This window comes from Dendropsophus ebraccatus, chromosome 5 (assembly GCF_027789765.1).
Source record: "Dendropsophus ebraccatus isolate aDenEbr1 chromosome 5, aDenEbr1.pat, whole genome shotgun sequence".
NCBI lineage: Eukaryota > Metazoa > Chordata > Amphibia > Anura > Hylidae > Dendropsophus > Dendropsophus ebraccatus.
The window spans coordinates 47,392,771-47,405,932 of NC_091458.1; the positions used below are offsets into that span (position 1 = coordinate 47,392,771).

Genomic DNA, 13,162 nt, shown 5'->3' on the forward strand with positions numbered 1-13,162 from the left:
CTGACCGCATGATATGCTTGCCTGAAGCTGCCTTCCACCCAGTTCTAGTGATAAGTGAGCTTACCGAACGCTTGGCATTTCGACTCCTGGTTAGAGATGACCGCGCATTGGAAAATAGTAAGTTCGATAGAACTCGAACCTTTTCGAACCTTCCGCATTTAATTGCTGATGCCTTTCCAGTCTGTGGGGAAGGAGGAGACTTCCCTATTGCCTAGGCTGAATCACGGAATTCCAGGTGGTACCTGGGAAGTCTCCTCCTTCCCCACGGACCGGGAAGGCATCAGCAATCAAATGCGGAAGGTTTGAGTTCTATCACACTTATAATTTTCCGATGTTCGATCATCTCTACTCCTGGTGTCTGGATGCAGCCCTAAGGAGTCCTGGAAAACGTATATACATACTGTGGCTATGTTCTCACTACATTTTTTTTTTTTACTTTTCCAATTTTTTTAAATGGAGTCTGAAATAACGCCTGTCATTTCGTGGATTGGCTGCCTGTGCAATAATGGCTGTTGGTACATTATTCTATTATAGGTGGACTGATAGGCCTTTGCGTGTGTCTTCAATTGAAAAGTCCATAGAATTTAATAGAATGGTAAAAAGAGAAACTGTGAACAACTAAAAAATAACGTCCGTTGTTTGCAAAAGACATCTGAAAATAATTGTCATGATCCTTATTTGATGTCCGTCTTTTAATACACTGTGTGCAAATGACGTCCGTTATTCCATAGACTTCTGTGCAATTCAGGGACAGACTGATATTCTGCAAAAGGTACAGGGAGTGGACTGCTGAGGACTGGGGTAAAGTCATTTTCTCTGATGAATCCCCTTTCCGATTGTTTGGGACATCTGGAAAACAGCTTATTCGGAGAAGACAAGGTGAGAGCTACCACCAGTCTTGTCTCATGCCAACTGTAAAGAATCCTGAAACCATTCATGTGTGGGGTTGCTTCTCAGCCAAAGGAATCGGCTCTCTCACAGTCTTGTCTTAAACACAGCCATGAATAAAGAATGGTACCAGAATGTCCTCTCCCAACCGTCCAAGAGCAGTTTGGCGATCAACAATGCCCTTTCCAGCATGATGGAGCACCTTGCCATAAAGTAAAGGTGACAACAAAATGGCTCAGGGTGGTCAATCATCAAGAGATGGGTGGACAAACAAAAAACAACAAATTCTGACAAAATGCAAGCATTGATTGTGCAAGAATGGACGGCTATCAGTCAGGATTTGGTCCAAAGGTTGATTGAGGGCATGCCAGGGAGAATTTGCAGAGGTCCTGAAGAAAAAGGGTCAACACTGCAAATATTGACATGCTGCATTAACTCATTCTAACTGTCAATATAAGCTTTTGTTACTTATAATATGATTGCAATTATATTTCTGTATGTGATAAAAACATCTGACAAACATAAAAACAAAAGGGCAGCAGATCATGTGAAAATATAATATTTGTGTCATTCTCAAAATTTTTGGCCATGACTGTAAATGAACAATGATCTGTAGGTGTATTCACTGTGGAGCGAATGATGAGTGAGCATATCATGACTGCACTAGCAATTGTTAAGTGTTTCCATTATTTTGTGTAATAACTTTGAGCATTTTTAGATCCTTCACAAGTGTGATCATTTATCGGCAATGTAAGAATATGAAAGTTGCTTTGTCTAATAGATCTTAAAGGGGAATTCCAAGTAGTGGTTAAAAAAAAATGAAACTTCTGCAGAAGCATAAAGCATTACTTACCTATATATTCCAGTTTTGAAACTACCAAAAATCCATTTGTTTTGCGGGGTTTTGTTCTGTATTGTGTTTCTGTACTTCCTGTTTGAGCAGTTCCCAGAATGCTGTACTGGTTCCAGAATGCTCTGCTTTCCCTCAGCTGTTCATCACAGTCCACAGACTTCGCAGCACCTGCTTCTGGCCGGTCAGAGATGGTGAATCACTCAGGGGATTAGGGGTTCCAGCCAAGTCTCCTGTGACATCACGCCCTGCCTCCTGTCTGCATCATCAGCCTGATCTCAGAAAACACACACAATGTGAGACAGAGGCATGGAAGTTTTTTTTTTGTTTTATTACACTCACCGGCCACTTTATTAGGTACACCTGTCCAACTGCACGTTACCACTTAATTTCTAATCAGCCAATCACAGCGGCAACTCAGTGCATTTAGGCATGTAGACATGGTCAAGACAATCTCCTGCAGTTCAAACCGAGCATCAGTATGGGGAAGAAAGGTGATTTGAGTGCCTTTGAACGTGGCATGGTTGTTGGTACCAGAAGAGCTGGTCTGAGTATTTCAGAAACTGCTGATCTACTGGGATTTTCACGCACAACCATCTCTAGGGTTTACAAAGAATGGTCCAAAAAAGAAAAAACATCCAGTGAGCGGCAGTTCTGTGGGCGGAAATGCCTTGTTGATGCTAGAGGTCAGAGGAGAATGGGCAGACTGGTTCGAGATGATAGAAAGGACACAGTGACTGGATTGGATTTTTATTGCACTGGCTGGAGCTGGATTTACATTGCTGTTTTTGCACATTGCACCTATATTTCTGGATAGGAGTCGGCCCATCGGCATCCGTGCTCCACCGAGGGTTGGTATATACAGGCCTAAGGACTTGGGTGAGCTGAATTTCCTTTGCTTTTGCTGTTTCTGGTAGTAGTTGTATGACTGACACACCGTATAGTAGGTTGGGGGTAGTAGTTGTATGGCTGACACATAGCACTAGCATAGTAAATTAAAGATAGTAGTGGTATCGCTGACACATAGCCAATATACTATACTAGTGCTATGTGTCAGCCATACAACTACTATCCCCAATATACTATATGGCTTCCGCAGCAGAACCCTTACCTCGCAGCTCAGCCAGAGGTCAGAGTTTATCAGTGCAGGAGCCGATAGGGTTAAAACCTGAAGACAGGACATGTGAGCCTTATCAGCTCCTGCACTGATAACCTCCGATCTAAGTACTGAAGCTGCTGCCAAGTTGCGCGACTCCGAGGTTACTCAGTGCAGGAAGACAGCAGAATGTACCAGGCCCCCACAGCTTGCAGAGGAGTGTAGCTGAGGAGAGATCAGCCAGTGAGTAGTGTGGGGTTAACCCTAGGCCATGCTGTCCCTGTGCAGGTGGCGCCATGGATGGGTAAGTAGATAACCCATCCATGGCGCTCCCCCCAGGCTGGTGGCCGAAGCCCTGTGCGACCAGCAAAGGCCGGCCTGCTGGGGGGGCCCTTTAACCAGTGGGCCCGGTGCACGTGCACCTTTTGCCCTCTGGTTAAAGTGGCCCTGATGGTAATACATTGTATAGACACATCTATATAACTTTTAATGTACTTTTAATAGAAAACAAATTTTCCATATGTGGAGTTCCCCTTTAAAGTGACTGTACCACCAGGGCTAGACAGAAGCACTGGAGGCGGGCCGACCCACCCTTAGTGGGAATAAACCCCAGCCCCACCATGACGTGACTCCATTGGAATCAATGGAACCCTATCAGAGGGGCTGAGGTTTCCTCCCACTAAGGGTGGGTCGGCCTGCCTCCAGTGCTTCAGCCTGGGCCTGGTGGTACAGTCACTTTAAAGGGGTTATCCAGCGCTATAAAAACATGGCCACTTTCTTCCAGAGACAGACCCTCTCTTGTCTACAGTTTGGGCGGGGTTTTGCTGCTCTGTTACATTGAAGTGAATGGAGCTTAATTGCAAACCGCACTTGAACTGGAGACAAGAGTCGTGTTGTCTCTGAAAGAAAGTGGCCATGTTTTTGTAGCACTGGATAACCCCTTTAAGTCTTCATTCATTGTTAAGGTTCATTCATCAGGCGGATGGTGGAATACCCCTGCGCATGGAGCCTATGGCACAGTGGGAGATGCATGTGGCCATAAGTGTAATCCGCTGTGGGTGATCCGCCCGGATTCCTCAGTGTGCACATACCCTTATTCTGAAGCAATAATGAAAGGGTTACAACACAAATATATAAAGACTGTCCAGATACAGCTATAGAGATGTGTGCACCCATCCAAATGTTCTTCAGAAATTTTGAGTACTGTTATTACATTGTTTGTAAAGTTTTATAAGATTAACAAACTGGGGCCGCTCCCCATCAGTCTTATCCATGAGCCAAGTCTAATATTACAGCATAGCCCCATTCATGTGAATGAAAAATAAGCAATACCTGAGATGGCCTACGGACAAGGGGTGGCACTGTTGTTTCAAGAAAGCAGCTTTTTCTAAAACCATATGACTCCCCCCCCCCCATACCTCGTTCCAATTAGAACATATAGGAAACCATTCCATGAAATAAAAATATTTTAAATTGTTAATAGTTTTTTTTTGTTTTGTTTTACTAGAAAGTTGTATACCTGGAAAAGTATTAGTATGTTTTTGTTCAAAGTTTTGATTCATGTATAAATGACGGATACAGGATTAGACCTGAGCATTGCACCTCATACAAACAATTCTTCATGCTTCTTGTCTTGTTTAGCAGAACATTACACGGTCCCCATGAAGATGACAAAGTCATTTCTTGTAAACCTGGACAAACTGCACAGCCCTCTTTCTTCCTATGCTAATACTGTTCTGCTTCATGCTCACACACCGGTAGCTTCCTCCCGGGATCGGCTTTCTGGATCCGTGTTGCTTCCTCTTTGTGGAAGAATAAAGTGCATTTCTACAGCCTGAGTGTCCGTGTTGGTGTGCGGCTCCCCCATTGCACTTGGCTGGATGAGGTCTCTCTGTTCATATCCTGTGTAGTGCAGCCACATAGGAGTAGGGGGAGCCCAAAGCCAAGATAAGTGTCCTTCTGAGCAAGCTGGGGAAGCACTGTGTATGTAACAGACCTGAGAGGGTTTTTCGACACGAGCAGGATGAAATAGTGAAGGACATGTACTTGTTGCATCCCCTGGTGAATGTAGCCCTCCCCCACAATGCGAATGGAAGTCTCCTCCATGGTGGCAGGATGATGGACTGCATGGCATTAGGGATACGTGAACTGCATGTCGGAGGGACTGGAGGCCTTCTCTAAGCTCCTGCACTTGGCATGAGAGATCAGATACCTGGAGGGAAAAAGCAATTTATGATACACTTCTTATTATGCCCTGAAGCTAAATTGCTGTCATTGCAATAGATAATAGCACCTACCGCCTGGCTCAGACGATCCATGCTTTCAGTAGCTCTTGGTTCTGATGTCAACAATAAATGATCTGTAAATAAAATAATGGTGGAGAGAAGTCCTGTTATTTTAACCGGCCAGATATACAAAACCATTGGAACATTTTTCTAGCTATATTCATTCAGAGAATCCCCCAACAGCAGTGGCACACTATAATATGACCCCAGGGCCCAAAATATCTATATACTTCCTGTGCTGCATGGTCTCTTTTACACTTCTGCTGTGATTTCCACAAAATTGTGGCAACGCAGAAGCATTTTTACCATGATTTGGTGAAATCATATGAGAACTGCAGCAGGGTAGCTATTCAGCAATTCTAATGCAGACTCTACAGAACCTTAGACATGTGACTATGATGTCACCACAGGTCCTAGAAAGTCTGGAAAGCACCAGGGAGGAAGAGGAGGAAAGTGGGACAGGGGACCAGGGAGAATTGGGAGCAGTGGGCATGTGGGGTGACCTTTGGGCTAATTTGGGGTCTGCATACATTTTTTTAAGTCTAGTGTCCATAATTAGGGGGTCTGGTTGTAAATTGATGATGTGCTGTTTTCTGTTTTTTTGGGGAAGGGGGCTACCTGGTGTGAAAAACATAGTGTGAAAGGAGCCTTATTCAGTTATTGATAAGATCTATAGATTTTCTGAAGTTCACACTATGTGTTTTTGTTGTATTTTTTTATTTTAGTTGGTGATCTCCCATGTATCTCACTGTGAGTTCATCTAAACAAAAACGCACTGTTAGGAATGTGACTTTGCGCTCCTCAGTCCATGTCGGGCGGCCAAGGAAGCGCTGAGTTTATGTCTGCTGTTGCACTGGTTTTGTGTCTGAATTGTGTTTCACTTCTCAGCCACACCTGCCTGGCCTGTCAGACTTCTGGCAGTGTAGGGGTTACTGCACTGCTAGGTCTGTTCAGCTGAGCTTGATGCTGGGATCTGGGCTGCTCCAATCAGCTGCTGGACCTGGTCTTTTTTCCTGGATAAAAAGCAGTCAGATCCTCTGTTCCCTGCTGGTTATTAGTTGTTACTAGTCCCAGCTCCCCTGCTCCTTTCCCAGCGTTCCCTGTCCTAATCCCCTTGCTATTGCTCTGCCCGTGTTCTGACCTCTTGCTTGACTTTTGACTATCCGCTCTCCTTCTGATTTTGTACTGCGTTGTCTGTTTGGTTTTGACCCTGCTAGTTGACTATCCTCCATTGTGTTTTGTTTGTCTGTCTACGTTTTGTGTATCCACCTACGCAGTGTAGGGACCGACTCCGTGGTTGTCCGCGACCGTTTAGGGTCGACTGAGGCAAGTAGGCAGGTGACAGTGGGTGGGTTCAGATATAGGGCCCACTGTCTTTTGTCTTGTCTACGCCTGCCAGTCCTGACACGCACAGTGTGAACCCTATTTTTAAAAAAGATGTAACAGCTTCCCAGGAGGCAGCATAGAGATAACAGTAGTATTTATTCCATCATGGCAACCAATGGTTTTTTCAAGCTTATGTAACACTGACTGATACAGAGTATATATAGCTGTCCATGTTGTCATGAGTCAGTCACTGGTGCGGCGTCTTACTGATACTGGGCATGTGCTGTATGGATAATCACACTCCCGGTGGTGCTCAGCCACGTAATAAATTCATAGAAGCGATAAAGAAACATAGCAGAGAGGCAGCCACTCACCGATCAAGTGCAGTGTTTTTTTTGGATATCACCAACAAAGGTTTACAGGCAGACATTAGAGATTATGAAACAGCGCTAATTTTCAGGTTCGTTCGAACTCAGACCATCGGCATTTGACTGACGCTGCCTTCCCGTTCTGTGGGCAAGGTGGAGGCAGCCCGAGTACCGCCTGGAAAACAGGGATACAGCCTATTACCTAGGCTGATGGAACCTGAAAATTAGCGCTGTTCGATCATCTCTAGCAGACATAACAGGTTCGCCCATTGAAGCCACAGCCGTTTCGTGTTTCCACGATTCAACAGGCCTCGTACTACCAGGTGATGGGATAAATATACTACTGTTATTTCTATACCGCTTCCTGAGATGCTGTTACATCTTTCAGATTGGACTGTTGTGGCTCTCTGGACACAGAGCTGGTAACTTTGCACCCCCTTTTTTATTTTTGTGTTTTTCCTATAGTAAGCTTGGCCTAATGGCTTTGAACTGACTGTTTTGCACAGTGTGAACCAAGCCTTATGCACTGATGTAAAGCTTTTCCCATATGTACCAGCTTGTAAAGCAGTTGTAGAACCAGAGCTCAGAGACCACTGCTGTTGTTTTTGTGTAAAGTATTTTTCTTGTACCTCCCGCTAATGAAGCAACGACAGGTCTTACACGCCCTACAATGTCTTATATATACTCTGAGGTCCAGATCAATTTACCCTATTTTAGACGTCCTCTTACACAATTCTGTTTCCATGTGGATCTTTGTTTCCCTCTAAGCATCATAGGGTCTTACTTTAGATTTAATTGATGACACAATGAGCTTGTCTCTTTGTCACCTGTTCATTCACCTGTATCCTCTTCATTCTTGCTATGGTTTTCGTCCTCGTCTTGTTACATTACATAGCTATATCAGGTTTGCTTGCTGATCATTTGCTGATCAGGTTTGTCTTACCTGAAGTGTTCTGAAGGTTACTGCAGTTAGAAAATGTGAACTTCTGCTGGACTAACCCAGTTGTTCCTTCTTTTCCATCCACAACCCTATAAAAAACCAAAAAGTTGTAATCATGTGATTAGGATTCGGCTCTATTCAGATGTAACAAAAATTCCTATTATTTAACTGTAAAGGAGAGGAAAGTGAAATTAGTCTTAAGCCCCATTCCACGGGTCGTTTAAAGGAGCAATATCGTTCGTATTCGGCCGATATCGGCCGCTACGAACGATATTCGTCCTGTGGAATAGAGTGCAACGATCAGCCGACATCGTTCATGTCGGCTGATCGTTGCAGTCGCTTGTTTTTCAACATGTTAAAAAACAAGCGACTGATATAGCAGCGATCTGCTGCCGTCGCTCCGTTGAATAGGAGCGTCGGCAGGAGATGCTGCTATATCCTATGGGCTGCCCGGACGATCGGCGATCCTCCGAGCAGCCCCTCCCGCACTCACCTGCTCGCTGCAGCCGTGTTGAATAGCAGCGGCGGGGAACGAGGAGCAAACGAGCGCTAATAGCGCTCGTTTGCTCCTCCAAACGACTCGTGGAATAGGGGCATTAGGCTCTGTTAGGAGCGCTGGCTTTGTCAACTCCATAGATCTAGGGCCCCATGGTATGAACAATTCACTCTTCATGTGCATTAGTTGCTTCTTGTAATAGTTTTTTTTCTAATGAACAATGAAATATGAAATTCACTCTTGTTTACAGTGGGCATCACCCCGTTTAATAGGGCCCTTTGCGTATACATACCCTACTGCTGCTCCTCCTTTCATAGTCCTTCTTACCTCAAGCATATGGTGAGGATGAACCAGGGAAGATTGGTGGGGCCCCCAAAGATAATACTTTTATCACCTACCATAGCGGTTCCCCATGTGCATTGCATGTTTAAGGAAGGTATCAAAGCTTTAAAAATCAATGGTCTGCTCAGAGCATCGGTCAGTCATACTATAATATAACGAGTCAACAATCACTTCTCCTGCAAGTTCAGTTGTACTTATTAACACTGTACTGTCTCTAACCAGAGTGCAAGGTACTACAGCATGTCTCATTGAAATGAATAGTACAAGGCTGCAGTACCTGGCACAGTTGCTACAAATAATGCAGGGATTGCAAGTCCAAGTCAACAATCATGGAAGATGCTTTATCACCTTCACACAAGTACCAGAGACTAGAGAGGAGTGCAACTTGAGAACGCTCGAGTTGCACTCATCTGTACCAAAGACCCTTCAAACAGCCGACAGGTGTGGTTGTTGGGAGTCAGATCCCCACCAATCTAATATTAATGGCTTATGCTAAAGAAAGGACATACATTTTTAAAGCCTGGATATCTTCTTTAAAGGTTTACACAGAGGTAGCCCTTGACTGGCGACAGTTACTTAAAGGAAACCGGCCATCACTTTAAGGCTATGTTCCCACAATATAAAAATAAGAGCAAATAATAGACATTGTTGCAAAACAACTTTCATTATTAATTATCATGATCATTAATGTTGACCGCTATTTTGCAAAAACTGACATTATTTGTCCTTATTTTTATATTGTGGGAACATAGCCTCATCCTACATGAACCACAAGTCAAGTCCCCAGCGGCTTCTGCGTGTCTCAGCAGCCTTGGTTGTTAGACCTCTCTCTATACCAAAGCAGGGAGAGATCTATCAATCAAGGCTGGTGGGGTGGGGAGAGGCCATGGGGGCCATCCTGATGACTTGTAGTTTGGTTAGCATGAAAGTGATGACAGATACCCTTAAATGCGTATGGCCAGCAGATTAAACTAATGTTTATTCTGTATTCCATCTTCATTACTTCTTAAACAAAAAAAAATTAAGAAACAGAGACATCAGTTTTTAGTCTTGATTTCAACCTTCCAAGATGAGTGGAAGATAGAGATGAGTGCAATTTGGGCATGCGAGAGTCCAGTTGTGCGGCATATGAATACCAGTGGCTGAAGAAGTGGGATGAAGCCCTAGGGAGTTGGGAAAAACATGGATATAGCCTATGGCCTATAGCTGAATCCATGTTTTTCAGGACTAGTTAGGGCTGCATCCAACTTCAGCCACCGGTAATCAAACAACTGGACTCGAGCGTGCCTAAATTGTGCTCATCTCTAGTAGTAGATAACAAGTGAATCTTTTCTGTCTCCTTACCTTGGGCTTAAATCTGGTGGCCTAGTACAAGGCATAAGTGGTATTTGTAGTTCAGTAGCACACCTCTTCCGCGGAGTGTGAATGGGCGTCACTTCCTGAGATCGATTATCAGCGCTGTAATTTGAAAACCGAGATGGGGAGAGTCGAAGTCTGGGAGATGACTTTGGGGTAAGAAAAGAAGCGTTCAGGTGGGATGACACGTCTTCTGGTGGACCATCTTTCGTAGGAGACTGTTGCATATGGATTTGACTCTAGAACGCAGATCACCGTAGAATTGTTACTTTATAGTTATTCCGGACTAAACAGCATGTGCACACAAGCCTGTCAGCAATCCTAACAATAATCACTGGGAGGAGTTTACTAAAAGTGTCTAATTCTTTATAAAAACTGCCATGTTCATACACTGTAAAATAACGGCCGCCATGTGAATTTAAGGTAACGGCTTTTGTTTTCATTCTTCAATGATTAACATTGAAGTTTATAGATGAAACTGGAACTGGTTCCCACAATGTACAAAATACTGGCCCCTGTTCTCAGCCGCCATCAAATTAATGTTTGTGCCACTAATTCACGGCTGTTATTGTGCAAACACCGGACGTTTTTTTTTAGTAGTTTACACACAGTACATTGAATTGACTGTTCTTTTCCCTGTCCTGTGTATTAAAGTCAATGGGCTTTTTAATTAAAGACACACCCAAAAGGGCAATCTTTGACTTGGAAACTAGAATAATGTTTTAACAGCCATTATTGGAATAACGGCTATTGGAACATGCTAAATCACAGCACTTGTATGGTACTTAAAACAACGGCCATTATTTTGAGTGTCAAAAAACGACCATTGAAAAACATTGTGTGAACATAGCCTGTATCAGGTTGTTTAATCAATCTGGCCCATATGTATAATACTTCCAAGTCTAAGTTTAGACCGATTGTTAGTTTGCCTACTCAACAAACCAAAACTGAGTGCCAAAATTTTGGTGAATTTATTGCATTCAGGTCCACTTTTGGTGATGTTGCTTGGGACATGCACTCCCCGCCCCATCTTGGAAGGTAGATTTCCAAGCACAGAGAGGAAGTGAGCAGAAAAGGTAAGTGCAACAAACCAGGCTTTTAAGAGTGAAAACTGATATAAGTGAAAAATTACTCAATTGTTGACATTAGCTGACTACATTCAGGCCATAGGAGCAAACAGGGTCTGTGCCAGTCCATGCACAGATATATCAACACCCAGTGCATTCGAAGGCAGAATCGTAATGTGAACCCTGCCCTAAAGTGAATGTACCACTAGGTACATCGCTTTGGGTTTATTACATGAACAGATCGGTGACAGGATGCCGGTGGCGAGGTCCTTTTTTTGAACCGCTGCCTGATTCCGGAGCACAGCCCGGGCTGTTACCGAGCACCAACCCACCCCGGAGCACTGAGGAAAGGCCGGCTGGCCCCCAGTGTGACAAAACCCCTTCCCCTCAAAGGAGCTGTGTCACAAAGGGAAGGGGAAATCTACACACTGGGGGCCGACGGGCCAGCCCCCAGTGCTCAGTAATAGACTGGCGCCTTGTGCAGGAACCAGGCGGCAGTTAAAAAAAAAAGAACTGTGCCACCAGTACCTTGCTTCCGCACTGGTCTGTTTATGTAAAAACATCAAAAGTAATGTACCTAGTGGTGTACAAGTGTACAAAAAAATCATCTTAACTCCTCTCATCAGGAGCTTTTAATGCTGCAATATTTAGAAATGATGAGAAATGATTCCAGGCACATGTTCAGTATATCTGCAGTGGGCACAATGGTGCTTCTTGGGTCATACCATTAGGTTCTCTTTTGTAGACATTACTATTATTTTGTTTTCTTACCTCAGGCTCACATCTGCTGCTTCCTAAATTGTAACTGAGCTGCTGTGTGATCTGACTTGTGAATTTATAAGCATATTCTGGATAGAGTGATAATGTGTCACGAAGTCCCTTCAGACTGATCCCCTGGAGGTCACAATATGTCAGGGCTTTGACGTCCGCATTTGCTTTAATCACTGTGTCCTCAAAAGAGACCTCACAGCCGATCAGGTCACCTTTGCCTACAGATACGGATACATACAATGTTGTCGTTTACAGGCTGTATACTAGAAAATATGGTTACTAACCTACTATGTGACACAAGCTTACCAATATAATAACACAATCCAAACCCTAACACAGGCATGGGGAACTTTCAACCCTCCAGCTGTTGCAAAACTACAACTCCTATCATGCCTGGACAACCAAAGGCTGTCCTGCATGATGGGAGTTGAAGTTTTGCAACAGCTAGAGGGCCGAAGGTTGCCCATCCCTGCCCTAATATATGAGACATACATTCAAAAAACATGAAGAGACATCCTGAATAAATTTTCCCCAAAATACCCCTTTAAGTAATGTTTTTCCAAATTTTCCATTTTATTATCTGTGTGTTAAAACAACCATGACATTTTCTAGTTTTCAATCTAATAATCACATCATAACATTTTTCGGTATCTGGCTGTAGTATAAGAATCTTAGGGGTTGACATTTTTTTATTTTATTTTTTTTAATAATAATCCATATATTTGAAGTCCTGCTAAAAATCCTATTGTTGTAAGTATCTTGGGACTTAAAGGGAACCTGTCTCCATGACATTGCCATCTAATCTATCGCCATCATGTTATAGAGCATAAAGAACTGAGCAGATTGAGATATATATATATATATATATATATATATATATATATATATATGCACGCTCAGCTCCTTCTGCTCTATAACATGACGCTGATAACTTAGGTAGGATTTTTATGGTGATGGGTTCCCTTTAATTAAAAGAGGGTTGTTGTTTTTTTGTTTGTTTTATTCATATGGCATACAATCACTACCCACCCAGTATGGCCAACACAACTCCATCTTTGAGGACTTCCATGGATCCTGAGCACACACAGTACAATGCTTCCATAGCATCTCCCTGCCGGATGAGATACTCGCCAGGAGTGCAGAAAGAAGGCCTTATGTTAAGGGACAGAGAACGCAGGCAGCCCCGGCTTGCAAGGGAGAACAGTGGCATTTGGAGCAGTTCCTTGTTGAGGTGCATAGCGATATCAGCTCGTAGTTCATCTGGAAGACTTCGTAACAGCTGCAAAGCATAAAATCAATGACTTTCAAAGGACTGCGGTTTACAGGTGGACAGCCTGATCCTCTCTGACCTTCTACCAAATGGCAGCTCCCGATGAG

General features: G+C 43.7%; 1 protein-coding gene across 3 annotated transcripts in view; it reads right to left on the minus strand.

Annotated features, from left to right (window-relative positions):
• Positions 1–4,360: 4,360 nt before the first annotated feature.
• The window catches only part of KCNH3 (potassium voltage-gated channel subfamily H member 3), a 47,493-nt gene continuing 38,691 nt past the window's right edge, over positions 4,361–13,162 (minus strand). For all 3 annotated transcript variants that reach the window (XM_069972134.1, XM_069972133.1, XM_069972135.1), the window contains exons 10-15: positions 12,815–13,064; positions 11,786–12,003; positions 9,936–10,186; positions 7,757–7,842; positions 5,132–5,193; positions 4,361–5,046 (exon numbers count right to left, since the gene is read on the minus strand). In XM_069972134.1, coding sequence (XP_069828235.1) covers positions 4,582–5,046; positions 5,132–5,193; positions 7,757–7,842; positions 9,936–10,186; positions 11,786–12,003; positions 12,815–13,064 — 1,332 coding nt within the window. In that variant the 3' untranslated portion in view covers positions 4,361–4,581. The remainder of the gene's footprint in view (positions 5,047–5,131; positions 5,194–7,756; positions 7,843–9,935; positions 10,187–11,785; positions 12,004–12,814; positions 13,065–13,162) is intronic.